The sequence below is a fragment of the Rhinolophus sinicus genome, linkage group LG02, assembly GCF_036562045.2.
Source record: "Rhinolophus sinicus isolate RSC01 linkage group LG02, ASM3656204v1, whole genome shotgun sequence".
Lineage (NCBI taxonomy): Eukaryota > Metazoa > Chordata > Mammalia > Chiroptera > Rhinolophidae > Rhinolophus > Rhinolophus sinicus.
This window is the reverse complement of record NC_133752.1, coordinates 190,360,961-190,384,383: the sequence shown is the minus strand read 5'-3', so window position 1 is coordinate 190,384,383 and position 23,423 is coordinate 190,360,961. Positions and strand designations below refer to the sequence as shown.

The following is a 23,423-nucleotide window of genomic DNA, read 5'->3' as shown; positions in this document are numbered from 1 at the left end:
GTGACAATTGATGCTTTGTCCTTTAAAGTCATATAGGCTATAGCTGCTCGTTGGTAGTGTTCAGCCATCACATATGGCTCTGAGAGGACAATGCCTTCCTCGAATGGGAGGTGGACAGCTGAACTGGAAAAAGAAGCCCTGGTCCATAGTCAGTCATCATTTAGGGAGCGTGAGTAGCAATTTCCAAGTTAGAGTCAGGACTAAGCAAAGAAAAAACAGGGCCAGCTCCAAAATTGGTTAGTAATCAAAAATTGGCTGGTGTATGAGGCTGGGTTTTTCTAGAAGTAGACACCTTTTAAGGAATTGTCTATGGTTCAAGAAATTATGTGCATTTTATGGTATATCTATGCCTATGAAAGGATAATTTTCTGCAAGTTCATGTTCTTCCTCTGAGATTATTAATTTCTGTTAACATCCACAGGAATTTCATTCTAATGATGTCAGCTTACTCTCTATTTATTCAGTCCCTTTGGCCCAGGGACTTAAACTACTTTACATTAATTTTGTCAGTAATTCTTACAGCATCCCTATGTGGGAGCTGCTTTTTAGATGAAGGATGTGAGAACGTGCTCCAATTTACATAGCATGTCAGCCCCTGGGATGGAAAATTGGACCCAGGATTTGTGGTTCCAGGCTTAGCGTGTTTGGTCACTGAAGTATGCAGTCTTTCTCCCTCACTTCCCTCCCCCTTTTCCTCCTCTTTTTCCCCCTCTGGTAGAGGAAATGTTATCAAGCCAACAGCTTGAGAATCCGGTCTTTTAAGAAGTTAGAGGCTGCTGTGCCTTTCGGCATGGCTTGGGATGGAAGGAAGCAGCGAAGACTGACGCTCGGCACATCAAACAGTTTTTGACCGCTGCGGGCTTTTATTTTGGTTCTCTCATTGGGAGGACAGGTGGGTGTGAGCTGTTTTTTGTGTGCCAACCTTCTATGGGGGCAGTCCAGCTGTTTCAACGCTCAGCAAATGTTGCTTTTGGGGAGGGGGCCAGAGAGAAGGTGAAGCAGCCACGTTGGGGTGGGCTTGAGAGGAGGATGGAATGTAGGAAGGAGGACATTTCTCTGTGTTTTCTTAGTCATAGGACTCTGAGTCCCAAGTAGCTAAATTTAGCTCAGGTTCCTGTTGAAAGCATCATTTTTTGGGGGCGGGTGGTGCGGGGAAAAACGGAAAACCTTTTTGTGTATCCTGCTCTGTGAAGCCAATAGGGAAGCAGGAGGAGGTGAGGTTGCCATGGAGATGGTAGCTGTGTGCAAGGGGAGAGCAGCAGGGTTTAGAATTCCAGGAAGGAAGAGAGAGTGATGTCATCAGATTCCATGGACCAGCCCAGGAACCCCTGTGAGGTTGGTGGGGAGTTGGGTGTGCGTGGGGGGTGGTGGAGTGGGAGTTTGTGCAGGGGAATTTGTGGCTTCAGTAAGGTGTGGGGAGTCCAGTTCAAGCAGAGAGGTTGGTTGTGTGGAATTGTGCTGCTCTGCATTAATGCCTGCTTTTTAAAAATCTAAATCATTCTGAATTTGCAGAATGTTTTCTTTGTTGAAAAAGGACGTATTCATTTAACAAAGGAGCAAATCTAGATGTAGAATATAATGTCTTTTTATAGTTATGTTCCTGTAGTATTTGTGTGTGCCTTTATCCCTTGTACGTGAGGGTATTTGTGCATACAGTTTGGATATATATTTGCCTTTGTGTGATGCCTTTTATGATGCTGCATGCAGTTAAATGCTTTGCTAATACCTGATTATCATGTTTCTTTTTCTATGAATGGATGCGTGTACATAAAACACACTTTTTATTAGAAAAATCTGTAAGGAAATCAGAGCAGTTGTTTTTGCGGCAGAAGGAAAGACTACGTGCTTCAAGACAGCCGTGGTGAACATATGTGTGCGTGTTCATACTGACTGTGAAGGGCAAATGTGGTTCTTTTAGGATGACCGAGAGGCTGAATTTCCTTTTTTACACAACAGAATCTGTGCCTCCAAATGAGTTCTGCCCTTGAAAATAGTCACTTTGGTTCTGGTGACACAGCCGCTGCGCAAAACATAGATTTCTCGTTTGGAATCGGCTTCAGAGATGAGTGATGAGGAAAACATTGTCAGTACGTAACACTGAATGTTTTATTTAAAAAAATACCCAGCTTGATCAGACACTCAGGTTTCTTTGAATTGGCTTTTCCTGCTTCGGGATTGTCAGAAGTCAAATCGATGCTCAGATGATGAGCTTTTATCCCATTTAAGATACTTAAAGTGGTAGGTTTAGGTTCTGAGGGCATTTTCATTTTCAGAACAAGAGCTCTTAGATTATTTAGTTTAGCGATGGCAATGTTTTGAATGATGGCAGCATCTGAGGAATAAGAACATAACCTACCCAGGGTGACATCTTCTGAGGTGACCCATTTGGATGTATTTGTTCAAATGTGTCTGTTACCATTGGGTAACGTGGGAAGCAGGCTTATGAGTGTGTATGCGAGCACAGACTCTTTGGAATCAGATTGGCTCCAGTCTGAATGCCTGTTCTGCGACTCCCTGTCTGACCTTGGACAAGGAACCGTCCCTTGGTGCGTTAGTTTCCGCATGTGAAAGTATAAAGCAAGAAAGCCAGTGCTGTGAGTACCAGCCGTACAGGGTGGTGAGGGGTCAGTAAGCTACACGGGAGGCATCGAGGCGCTTGGTGTGTTCTCAGTCAGTGCTTACTTTGGTTATTGTCATCAATAACGGTGCATTTCTTTGAATTACAGAATTAGGAGGTAGAAGGTCCCAGATACCACTGCATGTCTTGGAAGGAGGGGCCCCCAGGAATCTATAGTGTTTAAAGGATTTCCAGATGATTCTGATGATCAGCCAGGTTTGGGAACCATTGCTGAGTGTAGTCTCTTTTGAGTATGGCCCAAGCACTGGAAGCTGGAAGCTGCATCATCTCCTGGGAGCTTGTTAGAAAGGCAGAATCTGGGCCCACTGAATCCCAAATGCATTTTTAGCAAGATCCCCTACAGTGACCTGTATGCACATTGAAATGTGAGAAACACTGCTTTTCTTCTAGCAAGGGGAGTAGCTGGGTGCTAACTGCAGGTTAAAGATGCATTACCTCTCACTTATGCCCACTCGAGAAAGAGGAACGGTCTGGCTAAGCCCGTGTGTAGGTGAGCATGGACTTACCCTCCCGGTTGCTTGGCCTGGGGATAAATGCTTCTTTGGACGAAGTCACTGTGTACCACGGAATGGGAAGAGCACTGTGAAAATTGTGACTCGGGCTCCACTACGTACTAGCTGTTTGGCCTTGGTCCAGTCATTTCATCTCTCTGAGTCTCAGTCTCCTCACCTGACAATGCAAGGAATACCTAGACCACGAAATGATACGTATAAAGTATCTGGAATATTGCAGTGCCTATATATACTACTGCCTTCCCCTCTCTCCCCTTCAGCCTTTCAATGATACCCGTATAGTAGTTCTGTCCCCTCAGAAAGGGCCGCCAAGGGGACACCCAGTACCAACCTGTCTGTGTAGGTTCCTTGCCTCTTGCCCTTCTCTCAGCTAGCTTGACCTCTAATTGTACTACAGAGAAGTGTACGTATAGTTTTCTTTGCTGTCCTTTTCTACAAAGTGCCTTTTACTTAATGGAGACTGTTATCCAAGAGGGCTGGAAGAAGAATGATAGGAGTTGAGTAGTTGAGCTGGTACCGGAATCAAGGTATGATGAGAGCTAAGAGAGGCAGCTCTGTTAGCAATTCTTAAATGGTGACCATATATTTAAAACAATTAAGTTAGTGTTTTTTAAAAAATTGGTATTGGAAAAGAACCCTAAATAAATTCAGAGGGTTTCCTATGAAGTCTTTATTTATTTATTTATTTATTTATTTATTTATTTATTTATTTATTTATTTATTTATAAAAGATTTTATTGGGGAAGGGGAACAGGACTTTATTGGGGAACAGTGTGTACTTCCGGGACTTTTCCAAGTCAAGTTGTTGTCCTTTCAATCTAGGCCGTGGAGGGCGCAGCTCAGCTCCAGGTCCAGTTGCTGTTAGTTGCGGGGGGGCGGGAGGGGGGTGCGCGGGGCAGCCCGCCATTCCTTGCAGGACTCGAGGAGTCGAACTAGCAACTTGATGGTTGAGAGCCTGCGCTCCAACCAACTGAGCCATCTGGCCCCTCGGGGGCTGAGTGGCAGCTCATTGACTACATTCTAGTTGCAGAGGGCGCAGCTCGCTGGCCTGTGTGGGAATCAAACCGGCAGCCCCGTTGCCCAGAGCTCGCGCTCTAATCAACTGAGCCACATGTCTGCCCCCAGGAAGTCTTTTAGACTAGTTCCAAGCAAAGAATTAGCATGGCAATTATCAGAAGATCATTGAATTGGTAAGTAATGAGTATTAATTTTTTTTTCTGACCATGGAATTAATACAATAAAAGCAAGTTCAGGGACTTGCTGTGGGGACAGCAGAAGTAGATGGCAGACAGTTTAGATCTGAGGATTGGCAGTGTAGCCGGTAGGGATTGGAAGCAACAGCAGAAGTAGGAAATAAAAAGGTCCATTTTCACTCAATCGTACAAGTCTCAGGGGACTGAGGGATAAGACAGAATTGTGAACTTAAAACATATAATAAAAATTGTTATAATAATAGCTTTCTTCTGTAGGATAGGTACACTCCTATGTGTTTTTTGTACGTTATGCCTAATCTTACTTAACATCCCTGCAAGGTACAGGCACCAGCACACGTTATACCGAGCAGAAAGGTTGAGTAACTTGCCCAAGTTGATAGCTGATAAGCAACAGAGCTGGCTTGACATCGTATTGAACAGCAATGGGAGTGATGAGACCCTTACACAAGCGAAATTGAAATAGCTAATACACGCCAGTTAAAATAAACTTTATTTTGTCCAAATTGATCTCTTCGGTAAAAGTATCAATTTAAATTAAGACTGTGATATTCAGCGTGTTAGCCTATCTCAGAGTGGTGTTTTGAACATTGTAGCAGTATCCTTTGGGATACATTTCTTTTGTGCTCTAATGAGGCTAATGAAGAGGTATCTTTTTTTTTTTTAATGCCGAAACTTGTGAAGTTCAGTGACACACCGGTTTGAATTGAATATCACAACACAAAACTAATTTGTTGGTGGTTATCAATTCGCATATTTAGTTATAATAAGTATTCACATAACCATATGAGTTATTCTATTCAGATCTGAATGCAAATAATTATCAATGTTTGCACAAAGTGAATTTCATGTTCTTTGATAGCCTTCTAAGTTATAGTTGGAAGAACCCCACATTTGCAATTGAAGTCTTGGGTTCTATGCCCCTTTTTGGTATTTATAGGTTATGAGACCTTGGACATATCATTTGACCTCAGTAAATCTGACCCTGAGTTTCCCTTATCAATCAAAAAGGATTACTATCATCTATTTAGCAGGATTGTTATGAATAAGAGGATGGTTTGACACTAAGTTTGCCCCTCACTGGCTCTATTAACTGAGAAAGACGTTTAAAACCGTGTGCTAAGTGGTTTTCTTATCTGTAAGGTCTGTCAGTGGGTGTGAATGTGGGCCAAGGTGAGGAGAATGCAGGTAAAGCAGCTGGATTAGAATTAGATGACTTATGTAGTTCCCTCAAAACCTGTGATCCTGTAATTGTTGGGCCTGCCTGTGTTTTGTTTGTGATGAAGTGTTTTGTATGAAGAAGGCCTTGTGTCTTATTATCATTACTGTTCTTTAGCAGTGTTGTCCCATGAAGGGACTGGCACTGTACAAGTCACTTTGCATGTATTATCTCACTCGATCCTTGGAACAGCCTTGTGAGGTAGGTTGTGTTCTCATTTAGAAGGTGAAGAATTTGTGACGTGCTGTGCTCATGGAGCGAGTAAGTGTGTCAAGGACATAGCTCAGGTCAGTGTGATGCCAACGACTGTACTTTCCCCTCTGTGCCTCAATATATGTGCAGTTGTTCGTGACATGTCAAAACTAGGACGTTTTTGTGGGCTTAGTATGCCACACACATTGCTTCTTGGGCCCATAATACACTGATGAGGGAATTTAATACATTTCGTTTTTTGAGAACCTGTGATATATCTAGTATCATTGGGGGAATATACAAAGATGTTGAAGATGTAGTTTGAGAGCTTATGATCTCTTTGGAAATAGGAGGCATAGGCATATGCGTAATACATTTAGAGATTAGGCTGTAGTGGAATAAACTCAGGTACTCAGTAAATGCGATAGTAGTTTTAAGAAGGGAGTAATTACCATGGGCTAAAGGGGTGTTTTGCAAGCTTTTTGGACCATGACCCATACATGATAAGAGATCCATTTTATATGACAATCTAGAATATAGTTAAATATTTATCTGTACATATGTGACTAAGTTTTATGAAATAATTCATATCCTTACTCAGTGTGAGGTAGTTGATTCTTTTTAAAAATTGTGTTGTGATTCTTAAAGTGGTCAGGCGATGAACACCCCCCTCCCCCCCCAGGTGCCCAACACTCTTTCAGGGTCAGAACTATTTTCATAATAGTACTAAGATGTTATTTGCCTTTTCCACTGTATTGGCATTTGCACTGATGTTGCATCAGCAATGATGAGTAAAACTGCTGACACCCTAGTATGAATCAAAGCAGTGGCACCAAATCGTACTAGGAGTCGTTATATTATTCACCAACACAGACTTGCAGTTAAAAGAGGAAAAGAAAAAAGCCAGAATGTTGTTGATCAAACCGGAAAATTATTATTATTATTCAATCTCCACCCTGATTATGTCTTTTTAATATTCTGTGTGACAAAATGGGTAATACACATAAGGCATTTCTGCATACTGAGTATGACAGTTGTCTCAAGGAAAAACACTTTTGTGATTATTCGAGTTTCCCGCTGAGCTACCCACTTTTTTTCATGGAATACCATTTTTACTTGAAAAATAAACTGACAGATTGGTTATTCAGATTAGGTATTTGGCAGACATTTTATTTCAAACGAATGAAGTGAGCCTGCCATTTCAAGGAAAACAATGACAGAATTTGTTCCCTATGATAAAATTTGAGCTCGAGCAAAAGTAGATTTTTGGAAAACTTGTGTCCTGGATAATGGGCTTGACAGCTCCAGAGCTTAAAGATTTTTCTGATGAGATTGATGGTGATTGAGTGAATGGGATTTTTTAAAGATTATGTAATGAAATGCATCAACATTTAGAAGAGCTTTATAACTTACTGAACCGATATTTTATAAATGAATGATGTATAATGTTACATAGTCATGATTGGTAAAAATCCCTTCAAAATGCAAGACAGACCAATAGATTTTAATCTAACAGAGTATGAAAAATTTATCGATAGGATTTCAGATCCCACATTGCAGCTAACTTTTAAGAAACTGTTACTTTTCAAGTTTTGGTATAGTATTAAGGAACAATATCCATAGATATGTGAAAAAACTATTCATATGCTCTTATCTTTTCCAAATACATGTCTATGAAAGGCCAAATTTTCATTTATTTCAACCAAAATAACATATCATTAAAGATTGAATGCAGAAGCTGATAGGAAAATCTGTCCATCTTCTATTAAGTTGGATATGAAAGATATTTGCAAAAATGTAAGACAGTGAAGCCACTCTCACTAAATTTTGTTTTAATTTTATAAAATGTAGTTATTTTCATAACATTTTTTGTTAGTGTAATGGTTTATTGGTATAAAATGAATTAACAAATATTTAAAAAATTACTGAGTTTTAGTTTCTAATAGGCAAATATCAATACTTATAACCCACATAAACAAAATTTTTTGGGGATCTTAATTTTTAAGTTGTAAAGGGACTTTAAGACCAAAACGTTTGAGAACTGCTGCTCTAATTTTTTTTTAAATAATGGTTGAGACCTCTTAAATAAGTCATCAATGGGCCTTGACCCACAGTTGGAAAAAATACTGAGCTTTAGGGATTATGGGAATTACATTGTGAAGAGATGTAGGACTTCACTAGATTTTACTTAGGTTGAGTTGAAGTGGGAGAATACCCTAAGATAGGAAGTAAATTGAGTCAAGTTTGTATCTCGAAAGTGGCCATTGGCCGCCATCCTCCAAACTCCATTCATATCTTGCCTCTTGTGTGTCCCCTTCTTTGTGATTTCTTCATGCCTTTCTCACACCATTATCAACCATGTACTCTTGTTCCCTCGGGCCTTACATTTACATCTTATTGCATGATTCTTGTTGTATTTATTTACGTACCTCTCTCTTACTAGACTATGAGTTCTTTAAGAGAAGAATTGATAACTTATTTGTCTTCTGTTTCTACCATAGTACCAGACACAGGAAAGTCCTCAGTAAATGTTTGTTGAATGAATAAGTAAATGGGGAGAACCAGGGAATGTCCTGGTGAGGCCCGATTTGGGATGTTTGATACTTGATCGTCTAAGCAGTGGGGGGCCGTTAGCATGGGCGTGAATGATTTAAGTGGTGTTTTATGAAATTAACCCTGGCCCTGGTAAGAAAATTGTGAAGAGGTGGATGGAGGCTGCTGGTCCAGCTAAGAAACTATTATTACATAATTTAGGCCGGACTCAGGTGACTCAGGCCTGGATTAAGGTGAATGCTTTTGCCTTAGATAATGAAAGACATGTATCCTGAGGAATAGTTACAAATCCGTAAATATAGTAACACCCACACTACCTAACATTTATTGTGGGCTTACGATATCCTGAGTGTTGTGTTAGGGGCTTTATGTGTATTCTCTCATTAATCTTCACAGCATTTGTGATGTGAGGAGATGCTGTTATTGTCTTCATGGTTTTGGTGATTAAATAAAAATAATACATGTTCATTGTTGATAAATTAGAAAATACAGATAGGCAAAAGGAAAAATGTGTATCACTCATACACCCAAACTCAACACTAAGACATGTAATCACTGAACATTTCGGGATATAGCCTTCTAGATTGAAACAAAAAAGGTATGTATATGTGCTATATATGCCTGAATATGAGGAAAATCTGAATATAAGGATTTATGCTGTTTTTTCATTGAAAGTATGGGCCAACCTAAATGTATATACTTTTAGGGATATTGATGAAATAAGCAAATGTCTTTAAAATATTGATTTTATTTATGCATGCATATTCAAAATTATATATAAAATTATATAGTATTTTAGAAATATGCGTTCTTCTATGCTTTTGGAAGAACATGTATTCATACTCTACAGAAACACTTTGAGTCTTAAGTTTTCCAGGGTATATATTGAGGTACAGCACTTTTTAAAATCTGTATCTGTTGAAGTCACGGATGTTTTTATTTCAAGCTACAAGTACCCATTCAGATAAGATCAGGAAGGTTAGTTTTCTTCATTTACACCATGGTGTACACTGCATTGCTTTTCCAAACAATTTTTATGAGATGAAATTCACATAACATAAAATTAACCTTTCTGAAGTGAACAATTTGGTGGTATTTAGTACATTCATAGTGTTGTATAGCCACCACCCCTGTCTAATTCCAGACATTTTCATCACCCCAAAAGAACCCTGTCCGTGCCCATTCAGCTGTCATCCTCCATTTCCCCTTCCCTCCAGCCCCTGACCACCACCAGTCTGCTTTCGGACATAAATGGAATCACACAGTATGCGACCTTTTCTGTTTGTCTTCTCTCGCTTAGCATGTTTTCAGGGGTCCTCTATGTTGTAGCATGTACCAGTACGTTGTTCTTTTTCATAGCTGAATAATGTTCCTTTATATGTACATGCCATAATTTGTTTATCTGTTCATTCATTGACAGACATTTGTGTTGTTTCCATCTGTTAGCTGTTGTGCACGGTTCATAGCTGCTATGAACATGTGTGTACAAGTATTTGTTGGAGTGCCTGTTTTCAGTTCTTTCGGGAATATATGTAGGAGTGGAATTACTAGGCCGTATGGTAGCTCTATATTTAGCTTTTTGAGGAATCGCCAAACTGTTTTCTGTAGCAGCTGCACCATTTTATATTCCCACTAGCAATGTACAAGGGTTTGTCGATGTATTTTTAATGAGGAACAATAAGATGGGGAAAGTGAAGAGAAAAGACTGTGCGGCCTTTGAGTTTATTAGAGCTGTGTATCTCAGATTTTGCCTGATGGACTTATTAAATATTTAGCATCACTTCGGCACTAAGAATGAAATTTAGCTCAGAGAAATGTATCTAGTCTATTTTAAGTGGTGAACAGACTAAGAAATGAAGATCAGAGAAGTGAAAGAAGGGAAATTTAAATAGACTGGCAGATTCCTTGAGGGCGAAGGCCTTATCCATCTTTGTGTCCCCCGCACTTAATAAAATGTGTGGCATGTTGTAGGTTGTGTCCGGGGACCCCAAAACTACCTTAGGTCCAGTGATTCACTAGGACTTACAGAACTCAGCATACATATAGTCATACTCATGGGTATGATTTATAACAGTGAAAGGATATAAAGTAAAATCAGAAGGGGAGAATGTGTGTGGGGTGAAGTCCAGAAGACGTCAGGCTCAAGCTTCTAAGAGTTCTCTCCTAGTGGAGTCACACAGAATGTGCTCACTTCTGTCAGCAGTGAGTTGAGACTTGGTTGTCTACCAGGGACGCTCATTAGAGACTTGGTGCCGAGATTTTTCATTTTGGGGGGTGAGTGGGAAGGGCTGTTCATAGAGCCACCCTCTCTGCCTAGTACACACCGAATTCCAGCCTCCCTGAAGGAAAGCAGCTGTCCAGCACAAGCCGTATTGTGTGCACAGCTTAGGCACAGCGAGCTGCTCTCACCAGTTCTGGGAAGAGAACCGCCCCGACATCTAAGCTGCTAGACGCCAGCCAAGGCCAGCTGTGTAAGCTGCCCTTTCCAAGGATAGCAGTTAGGTCTGCTGTGTTCATTCATTCCTTGTGCAGAGATATTTAGTTCTTTAAAAAGTGTTGCTAGGTTCTGTGAAGAAAAATAAATTGTCATAGCAGTGAACCAGCAGGGACTTTAGTGTCAGACAGACCTGGATTTTTGTAGGCAAATTTTATAGTTTTCTGAGCCTCACCTTTTTTTAAGTATACAGAGATATATCACAGAGTTTTAGTGAGGAAACAAAGTGATAATATATAGAAAACACTAAGCATAATGTCTGTCCTGTATATAGTTAAGTGGCTGTTAACGTTTTGTTTCAGCTCACCTGTATCAGTCTGGGTTCAGTCAACAGAGAGACTACAAGTACTGTGTTCCCCCAAAATAAGACCGAGCCAGACAATCAGCTCTGATGCGTCTTTTGGAGCAAAAATTAAATATAAGACCTGGTCTTATTTTACTATAATATAAGACTGGGTCTAATATACTATACTATACTATACTATACTATACTATACTATACTATACTATATTATAGGTCTTATTTTCAGGGAAACACTGTAATTTGGATTCGGAATGTAATATAAAGAATTATGTACTACAACAGATGATTGAAATACAGTGTTTCCCTGAAAATCAGACCTAGCCGGACAGTCAGCTCTAATGCATCTTTTGGAGCAAAAATTAATGTAAGACCCAGTCTTATATCATATTACATAAGACCCAGTCTTATTTTACTTATAGTAAAATAAGGTCTTATATTAATTTTTGTAAAATAACACCAGGTCTTATATTAATTTTGGTAATTAGGGAATAGCTTGTAAAAAGTAAAGAAAACTCTAATGAATAGCAGATGTAATATAATAGCAGATATAAGATAATGTAATAAAATAATGTGATCGATACATGATAAAATATCATTAATATCATTAGTATAAAATTACATATTACCCCAGGGCTGAGACAAAGCACCCAGAAGAAGAGCTCTCTTCCCCTTCCTCTGTCCCCTGCACCTGAGACTGAGATCTAGACCTTATAGGAGAGGGCATGGCTGTGGCTCTCTGAGTGGCAGAGAAGTAAGTCCCTGTGATACTACCAGACTTGCAGAACTTGTTGGAAATCTGCCTTTTTAAAGTTGCCAGAAAACTATCCTCTAGGGTACTGGGGAAAGCTGTTCACAGGGAGTTGTCTGCACTCTGCTATGTAACAGCCCAAAGGGGGTTCCTGGGGGAGGGTACTGGCTGCTGGGTACTGCTGGCTGCTATGCACTGCAGGAGCTGGGAAGGCGGAGACTGCTGAGAAAGTACTGGGACCAGGAAGCAGAACGCTTTTCTCCTAAAATGTCTTCCCTGTGCCCTCTACTGACAAAGCTTGACATCATGCCTGCTGGAAGAATATTTAAAGGGCCCAGATCCATTTTCACAGAGCAGGCAACAAAGGTGAATTTGGTGCTGAATCAGTTAATTGCTAACCAGCACATGGGTAGAACGGATTCTAATTCCAGATGTTCCGAAACCAGAAGGTGGCAAGTAGCGATCTAAGAAACTTCAAATATAAGTAAGACATGCAAAAAAGTGAAGTTGGACTCTCTTCCCTTACACCATATACAAAAATCAACTCAGAATAGATCAAAGACCCGAACATAAAAGCTAGAACTATAAAACTCTTAGAAGAAAACATAGGGGGAAAACATGACTTTGAATTTGGCAATAGGTTTTTGGATACGACACCAAAAGCACAGATAAAAGAAAAAATAGATAAATTGAACTTCATGAAAATTAAAAACTTTTGTGCATCAAAGGGCATTTATCAACAGAGTGAAAATGTAGCCCAAGTATGGGAGAAAATGCTTACAAATCACATATTTTATGATTCAAAATATAAAAAGAACTCCTACAACTCAACAGCAATAACAACAACAACAACAAATGTCCCTGTTAAAAAATGGGCATAGGACTTGACTAGACATTTCCCCAAAGAAGATCTACAAATGGCCAATACATACATAAAGTGATGCTCACCATCAGTAATCATAGAGGAAATGCAAATCAAGACCACAATGAGAAAACAACTTTACACCCCTCAGAAAGGCTGTGGTAAAAAACAAACAAAATAAGTATTGGTGAGGACGTGGAGACATTAGAACTCTAATGCATTGCTGGTGGGGATGTAAAATGGTGCAACTGCTGTGGAAAAGGGTTTGGTGAGTCCTCAAAATATTAAACAGAAGTTACCAATAATTCAGCAACTCTGCTTCTGGGTATGTACCCAAAAGAGTTGAAAGCAGGAACTCTAACAGATATTTGTGCACCCATGTTCATAGCAGCGTTACTCACAATAGCCAAAATGTGGAAGCAACCTAAGTATCTATGAACAGCTGAATGATAAATGAAATATAGTATATACATATAATGGAATATTATTCATCCTTATAAAGAAGGAAATTCTGACTCATGCTAAACATGGATGAACCATGAAGACTTATGGTAAGTGAAATAAGCCAGACACAACAGGAAAAATAGTATATAATTCCACTTATATGAGGAACCTAGAATAGTCAGATTCATAGAGACAGAAAGGAGAATGGTGATTGCCAGGGGGTATGGGGTTATGGAGTTTAATGGGTATAGAGTTCCGGTTGGAGAAAGTTCTAGAGATGGATGGTGGTGATGGTTACATAACAATGTGAATATACTTAATGCCACAGAACTGTACACTTGAAAATGGTTGCAAATTTTGTCCTCCAATTTTACGTTACTTACATATAATCACAATTTTTTAAAAAAGAAAAAGGACTCTGCTGAAGAATATTTGTAGTATGATCTCAAACCTTAGTACCAGAAAGGGTAGATTGAAGGAGAATTTTATTTATTATATATTAGTTATATACTTCAAAATATAATTTTGTTATCATGATTGAATTTTAAGTAAAAAATAAGTAAGAACACGGTGGATTTGTAAAGGAAATCTGAAGAGCTGGGAGTGTTAGCCAATATGAATTGATCCCAGCCGTGGCCTGCTTAGCTGTATGAAGCATATATGTCACAAAAGGCAAAGTTGCAGTGGTCACCTTAGAGATAATCTCATTCATTCTCTCACTGAACCCTGGAATCGATTTCCAACATCACTAATTTTTATCTAGTTTTTGAACACCTTCAGTGAGGCTGGTTGGCCCATTTGGCACATATTCTTAAAGAGCTGACTTTAGAATAAGCTAAGAAAAATTGAAGGTTGGTTATTTAGAAATGTGTTACTTAGATGGAATGAGTCCCATAGATTGATTCAATTTCTCAAGTCATTTGCAACTGATAGGCATAGAGGTGGGGAAGGATTTTTTTCTGGAGCTTCTCCTGTATGTTAAATACTGTGCTACATAAACTTCACCCGAGTTCTCTCTTTATCTGTTACACAATTGAGAAAATTGAGGCTCAGAGAGATTAAGCAATTTGACCAGAGTGATGTAGTTAGGAAGTGACACAGCCAGCCAGTATTTAAATCGACATCTCTTTGATTCCCAAAGTCCACACTTTCTCTAGTGCATCATGAAAGGAGCTAGTTACGCCTGCAGTTAGCGGAGTCTGAGGCATGAATAACATACATGATTTGAGAGTCAAGAGTTCTAAGTTCTAGGTCCTCTTTTATGTCTTCTTAGTTCACTGACTATAGACAGGGCAATTGTCTAAGTCAGTTTCCTCACCTTTGAAGAAAAGGGGTTTGATTGGCTGCTTCTTGGAAACCTGTGACTGGTTTTGAAAAGGGGAAATTATAGTCTGTTTCAAAGGTGGGCTGTGAGGACCCAGTGAATTCCTGTGTCAGATATTAACATGAAAAATACTACTTATACCAGGGCATTTTTAACTTAAAAAACAAAACAAAACAAAACAAAAAACACCAGGCAGGGTATTTGGGATGGAGTGATGGGTGTCACAAAAAACTAAATCATCAGTTATCTTGATGGGGAGGTGGAATAATGTTTTATTTTATCGGTGCATGAAAGCGTGGTTTACCAGTTACCAGCGGACCTTATGCCGGGACTGTGTGTTCAGCTACTACCAGATTCATATCCCTTATAAGCTGTTGTCTTGTCTTTGGGTACCTTGAACCCGATATGGTTTTGAAGCAGCATGATGCCCTGTGGTTTGTCAGCAATCTGTCTTCCTGAGACAAAGGTACTTGTTGCTGGTACTTTTGCATATGGACTTCAGGTATAGCGTCAGTTTTTGTGGGGTCCCTTCCATGACCCAATTAAAAAATACTTGAAAAACAGTAACTCTGGCTGCAAAACAAGGTAGTGCAATATCCTGATAAAATTGACTTGCTTTTTCTCCCCGGCCAGGATGGTCTAAATCAATCTTTCCTTCCATTGTTAAATGTATGTCAGATAATGTGCAATTCATTTTCGACTGGGAGTAAGTCAGTGAAAATTCTGGGCTTGTACTACCACTGCCCAGTTTTGGTTCTAGAGGACAGCTTCATTTTTTCCTTCCCTCTGCTTCCTTTTACTTTCTGCTCCCAAAAGTGCATGGTGACAAGAATTTATTTTGTTCCATTCTCAATATTTTTCTTTCATCTTGTGAAAAGGGTTTGATTTTGTTAGTCACATAAGAAAGACAACAGGGTGGGTTTTTAAAAAATTTTTTTAATTGCTTAATGTAACTTTATTGTGCATTTCCATTTTCTTCACCCTGCTCCTACTGGTAGAAGCTACCGTGTTTCCCCGAAAATAAGACCTAACCGGAAAGTAAGTCCTGGCATGATTTTTCAGGATGCTTGTAATATAAAATGAGCCCTACTGTATTTCCCTGAAAATAAGACCGGGTCTTTTATTAATTTTTGCTCCAAAAGATGCATTAGGGCTTATTTTATATTAGGAGCATCCTTAAAAATCATGCTAATACTTATTTTCCGGTTAGGTCTTCTATTCGGGGAAACACGGTAGTAAGAAATACTCTTGTACCAGAAGGAGGGTTGTTTGATCTTCAGTGTTGTCAAGTCCTCTTTTAGCACCTTTCTTTTAACTGTATTTTAAAAATGCTTAAGGAAACAGTACTTTTGTTTTTCCTCTCAGGTGCAGTATTCTGGGTAATTTTAATTTGGAATGAGCAAATATATTGGCTGATCATTTAGAAATGATATTGATATTTTTCAGAATACATTTCGAAACGTGGCTTTGAAATTGTCTTGTCAGCATGCATCAATCCATCACGGCAGTGGAGATCTTGTCTTGAGGTTAGAGGTTGTTACCTGCTTCCCACTCTCACACACACTTTTAAAAAAGGTCATCTGAAGTCCTGTAGTTCCTTTTGTAGACTTTGGTTATGTGGTGTCAGTCACATTGTCTTGTAATTATTATGACTCTGAGCTCCGGAAGTACCTGGATTCCAGCACAATGCTGCCATAAAGCAATTGTTCCACTCACTCTGACTGAAAAAATGAAGGATTCTTCTGCTTAAATGGATTTTTCAAACATAGGTGCATATGGGAGCTTCTAAGCAGCCAGTGAAAAATACAAAAGTCAGGTGATATTTTCCTTCACTTCTGTGTCCACTGTACATGCACGATCCATCGCAGTTGCTCTATTGGCCAGTTACTTAAGGATCCGTCTGTTACTCTTTCACATGTCCACGAACTAGAAGCTTCTAAACTGGTCTAATTGCTGTACTCTAGTCAGTAAGGATTCTTGTGGTTGTTATTTTATTTCTTATATAGTCTTTTTATTTTTGAGCAGCCTCTGGGCCTACGCAGAGTCAGTTTCTAACTCTTTCAGTCTTACTAGGCCAGTAGCTCCTGTTTGGGCACATATGGTAGCTGCTGAAGACTTTTGATTCCAGCTCTGCTTTAAATGTTGGTTACTATTTTTACACTGATTACAACCTCAGATCTGCACGTCTTTAGGAAGCATCATCATCACTACCTGGACCAGGGGAATGTTTTGTTGTTGTTGTTTTTTTCTAGTTGTCATGAAGTAACAGAAGTACTGGGTATAGAGTTAAGACTTAAATCTGATGGCAGCTCAGCCATTATCATTAGCTATTTGGCCTTGAACAAATCACTTAATCTTCCTGAAATTTAGTGTTGTCCTCTGTAAAATGAGGGTTAGAAAGCCTATTTTCTGCAGTGTGAGGACTAAATGAGATTATGTGAAAGTGTTTTTGTAAGTTATAAAACATTATGAAACACTGGTAATAGTGACTTTTTTCATTCTTTTTAATACTCTACGAAATACATGAATTTTACATTTTGTAAAATTCAAACAATTCAGATAAAGTATACCCTCTCTGCCTTCCACAAATCTTATTCTTCTCCTTAGAGATAACCACTGTTAGAAGTTTGTTGTGTATCTTTCTAGATCTTTTCTATGCATTCATTACTTTTTTATACTCATATAGAAATACGTATTTTTATATTGTGATAAAAAATACCACACTGACTGTTATGCTGTCATTTAATATTACTTGAGATAGTTCATAGGGATTTTTATCTTTTTAAAAACTTACACAAGGATGTTGAAATAGTACAATAGTTGATAATACTGTTTCCCTATTATTAATTGAGACTTGAGGTTCTTTCTAGTTTTGCATGATTACAAACTGCACTGCATTGAAAAATCTTTGCACATGTTTCTTTGAGCACATGTGCAAGTGATTTTCTAGATCCAGAGATCAAAGATGTGAAATTACAGGAAGGTATGTGCATTAAATATTTTAATAATTATTGTTAAGTGGCTTTGCAAAACGGTGGTCCCAATATGCTTACATCCTGCTGTTAGATGTGAAGTATCTGTTTACTTACTCATCTTGCCAATTGGTGATACTTTCATTTTCTCCAATCTCATGAGTGAAAAGGTATCTCAAATCTAAAAATGTTCATAGGCAACGTGGTTTGTGAGTGCAAACAAAAAGGACTGGAAACAATTTAAATATATATTGATGGGGGAAATAACACAGGTAAATAAATTGTGATATGTTCATAAACTAGAAAACTAACAGTAGTCAAAATTAGTGAAATTCACCTTATAATATTGAGCAACAAAAAAAAGGAAATTGCTAACGAATACTTACAGTAGGATCCATTTCTATAATCTTCAAAAACATGCTATATTAATGCATTTTGAAGGGAGAGCTACATACATGGTGAAGTTTAAAGAGAAAGCAAGCCTTTGTCATTACGTACAGGCCACTTTCAGAAAGGTGGCATCTTCTGGGGCTGCAGAGTTCCAAATAGCCTATCTGGGCGATGCGGACAGAGAAGGGTAGTGCTTTGCCAAGGCAGGTGGAGGAGTAGATTCGTTTCCTCTGCTACATCTCCGTGCAGCCTGTTGCGTCTGTCTTTGCTAGTCAAGTTTTTGACAGTACTGGCTTGTAGGATTGTGCTTTTCTTTCCCTATAAAAAGTTTTCCATGTTGTTGAACCCAAGAATATGGCTTATACATGGATATTCTCTGGGAGTGCCGAATCTCTGTTAATTTTGCTTTTGGATGTTTTTGGTTAGTTTCTTAATCATATAATTCCCTTCTCAGACGATCTTGAAATACTCACTGTAAAGGAGTAATATGGAATGGTCATTAGAGAAGAGACCTTGATAAATGGAAAGAACAGGGGCTTTGGAGTCTAACAGACCTGGGTTGAAAGTCCGCTTTCCCACATAGTGTCTGTGCTTTATTATCTCCTCTTCGCTGCTTTTCTCTCCTTCTTGCCTCCATCCTGAAACTACTGTACCTGATCAGTTGTTCAGTGTCTAGTGTTATTATTATCTTTTTCATCATCATTGTTAAAATCTATAGGCCATGGTATTGAAATAAATTTGTAGAATCCAGAACAAACAAGACACTTAAAAGTTCGGAAGGAGCACTGTTCATTGGTTACAGTTAAGCTGTATATGTCTCCCCTGTAAAAATTAGTGTGAAAATAGCCAACATTGCCGTAATTATTAGTATTTTTAAATAATAGGTTTATTGACATATAATTCACAGATCATAAATCTCACCCTTTTGAAGTATTTTTAGTGTTTTGGTGGTTTGTAGTATATAATCATCGAGTTGTGCATTCATCACCACTATCTAATTCCAGAATATTTTCATTACCAAAAATAAACCTAGTACCCATTAGTCGTCACTCCCCGTCCCTCCCCTTTAGCTCCTGGAACTGCTCGTTTACTGTCTTTCTCTATGGATTGGCCCATTCTGGATATTTCATATAAATGGAATCATACATTTGTGGCTTTTTGTCTCTGATTTTTTTCCACTTAGCGTGATGTTTTCAAGATTCATCCATGTTATATCAGTGTTTCATTTCTTTTTAAAATTGCCGAATAATACTCAGTTATGGATATACCACACTTTATCCATTCATCAATTGATGGACATTTGGATTGTTTCTACTTTTTGGCAATTATGAACTAAGCTGCTGTGAACACTTATTTACAAGGTTTAGTGTGGACATGTTTTCACTTTTCTTGATTGTACCTGGGTGTGGAATTGCTGGGTCATATGGTAACTGTGTTTTAACATTCTGAGGTTCTGTCAAACTGTTTCCAAGGTGGCTGTACCATTGTACATTCCCACCAGCAATGTACGAGATTCCAGTTTCTCCATATCCTTTCCAATACTTGTTATTGTCTGACTTTTTTATTATAACCATCCTAGTGTGTGTGAAATACTAATATTATATCACTGTGGTTTTGATTTGCATTTCCCTAATGACTAATGATGTTGAATGTCTTTTATGTGCTTATTTGCCATTTGTATATTTTCTTGGGAGAACTTCCTGTTCAGATCCTTTGCCTATTTAAAAATTTTGGTTATTTGTCTATTTGTTGTTGAGTTGTAAGAGTTCTTTATATACTCATATTCTGAATACGAGTCTCTTATTAGACATGTAATTGGCAAGTATTTTCTCCCATTCTGTGGGTTGTCTTTTCATGGGTGTCTTTTTGCCCCCAGCTTTATTGAGCTATACCTGATATATAACATTATGCAAGTTTAAGGTGTGCACGTGTTGATTTGATACATTTATCTATTTCAGAGTGATTAGCATCATTAGCTAACACCTGCGTCATGTCATATAATTACCATTTCTTTTTTGTGGGGAGAAAACGTAACATCTACTTTTTTTTTTTTTTTAATTTATTGGGGTGACAATTGTTAGTGAAATTACATAGGTTTCAGGTGTACAATTCTGTATTACATCATCTATAAATCCCATTGTGTGTTCACCACCCAGAGTCAGTTCTCCTTCTATCACCATATATTTGATCCCCTTTACCCTCATCTCCCACTCCCCTCCCCCCTTACCCTCTGGTAACCACTAAACTATTGTCTGTGTCTATGAGTTTCTGTTTCTCATTTGTTTGTCTTGTTCTTTTGTTGTTTTTGGTTTATATACCATATATCAGTGAAATCATATGGTTCTCTCTTAGCAACTTTCAAGTATATGATACAGTATTTTTAACTATAATCATTATGCTGTACAATTAGATCCTCAAACTTGATGGTATCTTTTGAAGAACAAAAGTTTTTAATTTTGGTGAAGACCAGTTTATCCAAATTTCCTTTGTCACTTGTGTTTTTGGTATCATATTGAAGTAACTATTACCCAATCAAAGGTCATGATGACCTTTGTTTCATCTAAGAGTTTTATGGTTTTCGGTATGTGATCTATTTTGAGTTAAGTTTGTATATGGTTTGAGATAGAATTCCAACTTTATTCTTTTACATGTGGATATCCAGTTGTCTCAGCATCATTTGTTGAAAAGACTATTCTTTCCTTCATTGATTTCTCTTTTTTCTTTTGCACCCTGTCAAAAATCAAGTTATCACAACTATAAGGGTTTATTTCTGGACTCTTAGTTATATTCCATTGGTCTGTATGTCTGTCCTTATGCCAGCATTGCACTGTCTTGATTACTGTAATTTGTAGTAAACTTTGAAATCAGGAAGTATGAGTCCTTCAACTTTGTTTTTCTTAAGATTGTTTTTAGTGGTTAGGGGCCAGGGGTGCTGAAGTCCCACAGTGTGAGGTTAAGAATTGTTCTTCCTCAAATCCCAGTCGTTCCGTTTGAGATATCCTGAGGATGACACAGGTTTGCTGCACAAGGAGGAGAATAGTGTTTGTGAATAGCGTTCATGAGCAAATACCGATTTTCTTGTTTGTTGTTGTGTTTTGCCCTGGTAGAGGCTGAACTGGGAAATGTAGGTAGTTAAGTAGAGTGGAATATAGCAACAGAACACCTTAACATCCAGTGCTGGAATTTATATTTGATCAATTGGGATGATTTTGATTATTTGGACCATTTTCTTTCATCTTATAGTTTGATTTTTCTTTTCTTTCTCTTAGAACGAGCCTCTGACCCCAGGTTATCATGGATTCCCAGCACGGGACAGCCAGGTGGGTATCTGCTACTTATAACTCAGATGGTGTGTGTGTGTGTGTGTGTGTGTGTGTGTGTGTTCGTTTTATCTAAGGATGCTATGATAGAGAGCATTACCTCGTTATTTATTTTGGAAAGTGATATGATTAGTTTCAGCAATGAATATACATTTAGAGATATAAATAAAATACATTTCTTAATCCCAAAAGTATTGTAATCATGTTACTGAAATTGTGGATATTATAGGGGGAAAATCACTTAAGCGCAGTCATAATTGCTTTTGTTTTTTCTTCTCCAGGCTATAGAATCATTTTTCAACCAGGTTTTCTTGATGCCTCATAATTCTAAATGCTGGACTTGTTTTATTCTCTGCTACTTAGCCCCTGCCTGCACAGATTTTTTGAGTCCTGCAATAATCTACAACAAGCAAATTCCATTCTCCTCCCTGGGGGCATTCAGCCTTATGGTTTTAATCAGGGAAGGCTTGCTTGAGAAAGGGAAGTTTCTGCTGCCTTTCTTTGTTAGGCAGCCGGGATGACTGGGAAAAGCCCAGGCTCTATTGTGGGTTGGAGCAGAACTGCTTCCTAGGAGACATGCTGTGTGTGGTTTAGGGGAGTGTATAAAATGCCTCCCCTGTCTTTTGCTATTGGAAGCTTTGAGCAGATGAGACCAAAGCAGAGTGAAGGTAGAACAGGTAAGACTGCCTCAGAGACGGTGTGGCTTAGGACACACAGCCTCTGAGACTTACCTCCTTGCTGTCTGGGGATATTGACATTCTTCAGGAGCCTTGAAAGGGTAGCTTCTAGAAATATCTTCGAATATTTATCCAAGAGTCCTGACAGAGTTGTCAGAAAAAGGGTGCCACCATTATTAGGCTTTTTCCAAGGGATACGTGTCATCAGAGTGCGAAACCAAAGTCGGCATAGTAGTTCCCCTTTCTAGAAATTAATGAATCCCATCAAAACCCCTGAAGCTGATTTGAAAATAGGATGGTCCCATAATCAACAGTCCTCTCTTTGGGGGCCTTCCAGATTTGAGAGAATTTGCCCAATTCTTGCAGTTTTGGTGCTGGGTCGGCATCAGTCAGAATGGCCCCAGGTGGGATATGGAAACAAAGGGAGAGAAAAAAGGTTGTTCATCTCTGTGTTCATCTCCCAGTGGGATCATCACCGTTGGAATTTAAGATTGGCTCTATGAACGTTTTTGGTGAAAGATAGTCATTTACCCCAAATCTAAAGAGAATGTAGAGGGTTTTTTTTTCTTCCTGGTTTCGGTCTGCCCTAGAGTTTCTGTAAGCTGTGACATTCATGCCCTTTGACAGTAGTTCTATATCCTGTTTATATATCAGAAAAAATACTGTTGCGTGGAGCTCTCACCCTCAGGACTTGGATTGCGCAGGTCTAAGGCCGGGCTTGGCTGGGCAGGTGTTGAGAACTCCCTGCAGGTGACGCTGTTGCCCAGCCATGGCCTGTGTCTGGGCTTCTCTAAGGGACTGGTCTGTTCTCTTTCATCCTTGCGCTTCCACCTGGGACCCTTCAAAACATACGGGCTCAAGGTCAGTCTCAATTCAGTCTTGCATACTAATGCAAATATTTAATCATTTATAAAATGTTGCTTATTTTGCATATAGGCTTATTTTAGATATAGGAAGGTGAAACTAATTGAGGTATGGAAATAGACTTACTGAGTTGAAAAGAATCTGGAAGGGTACAGTAGAATGCTGTGGTCTTCCTGTGGGAGTTACAGGTCGATAAGGAACCAGGCGAAAGGAATTAAGAGGAATTTTTTTAAAGCACAAAAAGGAGTCTGTTTTCTTAGAAGTACTTTATTTTCCCTTCCTTTTGAAGCAGGGACCCACTTCTGTAACCTGCACGTTCGTTACTGACGTTCTCTGCTGTAGGCCTATGCAGAACCTTGGCCATGGTTTAAAGCTGCTAATTTACTCGGAGGCACATTCTGATGGTGACAGGTTTATTTTAGGTTACTTTCTTAGGCTTTTTTTTTGTACTCTGTCTAGATCTTTGCATTAGAGATCTCAGAGTAGTGCAAATAGGCAAATATTGAATAGCTGCTTGTTGTGTTTGATGAATACAGAATCCAAATGTGTGCTGCTAATTAATGTGCCTAACCTTGTGAACTCTCACTTTGTGCTCTGAGATTTGAGAGGCATTTATCAGTGTGAAACCATGGTCGCTGAGCAGCCTGAGCTGGGCAGAAACTGCCTTGTGATCTGACATCTCCCCTGAGTGGTTTGGCT

The 23,423-nt window shown here is 38.8% G+C and overlaps 1 protein-coding gene across 37 annotated transcripts in view; it reads left to right on the top strand.

Moving 5' to 3' along the window:
* Positions 1-23,423, top strand: part of RBFOX2 (RNA binding fox-1 homolog 2) — a 257,051-nt gene that overhangs the window by 61,349 nt on the left and 172,279 nt on the right. For 30 of the 37 annotated variants that reach the window (XR_012494103.1, XR_012494102.1, XR_012494105.1 and 27 more), the window contains exon 2: positions 21,133-21,183. The exons of 1 other annotated variant lie outside the window; for it this stretch is intronic. Coding sequence is in view for 32 of the 36 variants with exons in the window: in XM_074326289.1 (XP_074182390.1) it covers positions 21,133-21,183 (51 nt within the window). In the remaining 4 variants the exon portion in view is untranslated. Of the gene's footprint in view, positions 1-1,206; positions 1,336-2,054; positions 2,088-21,132; positions 21,184-23,423 lie in introns of those variants that run through there. 6 more of the 37 variants (XM_074326320.1, XM_074326317.1, XM_074326310.1 and 3 more) reach the window with 3 other exon arrangements.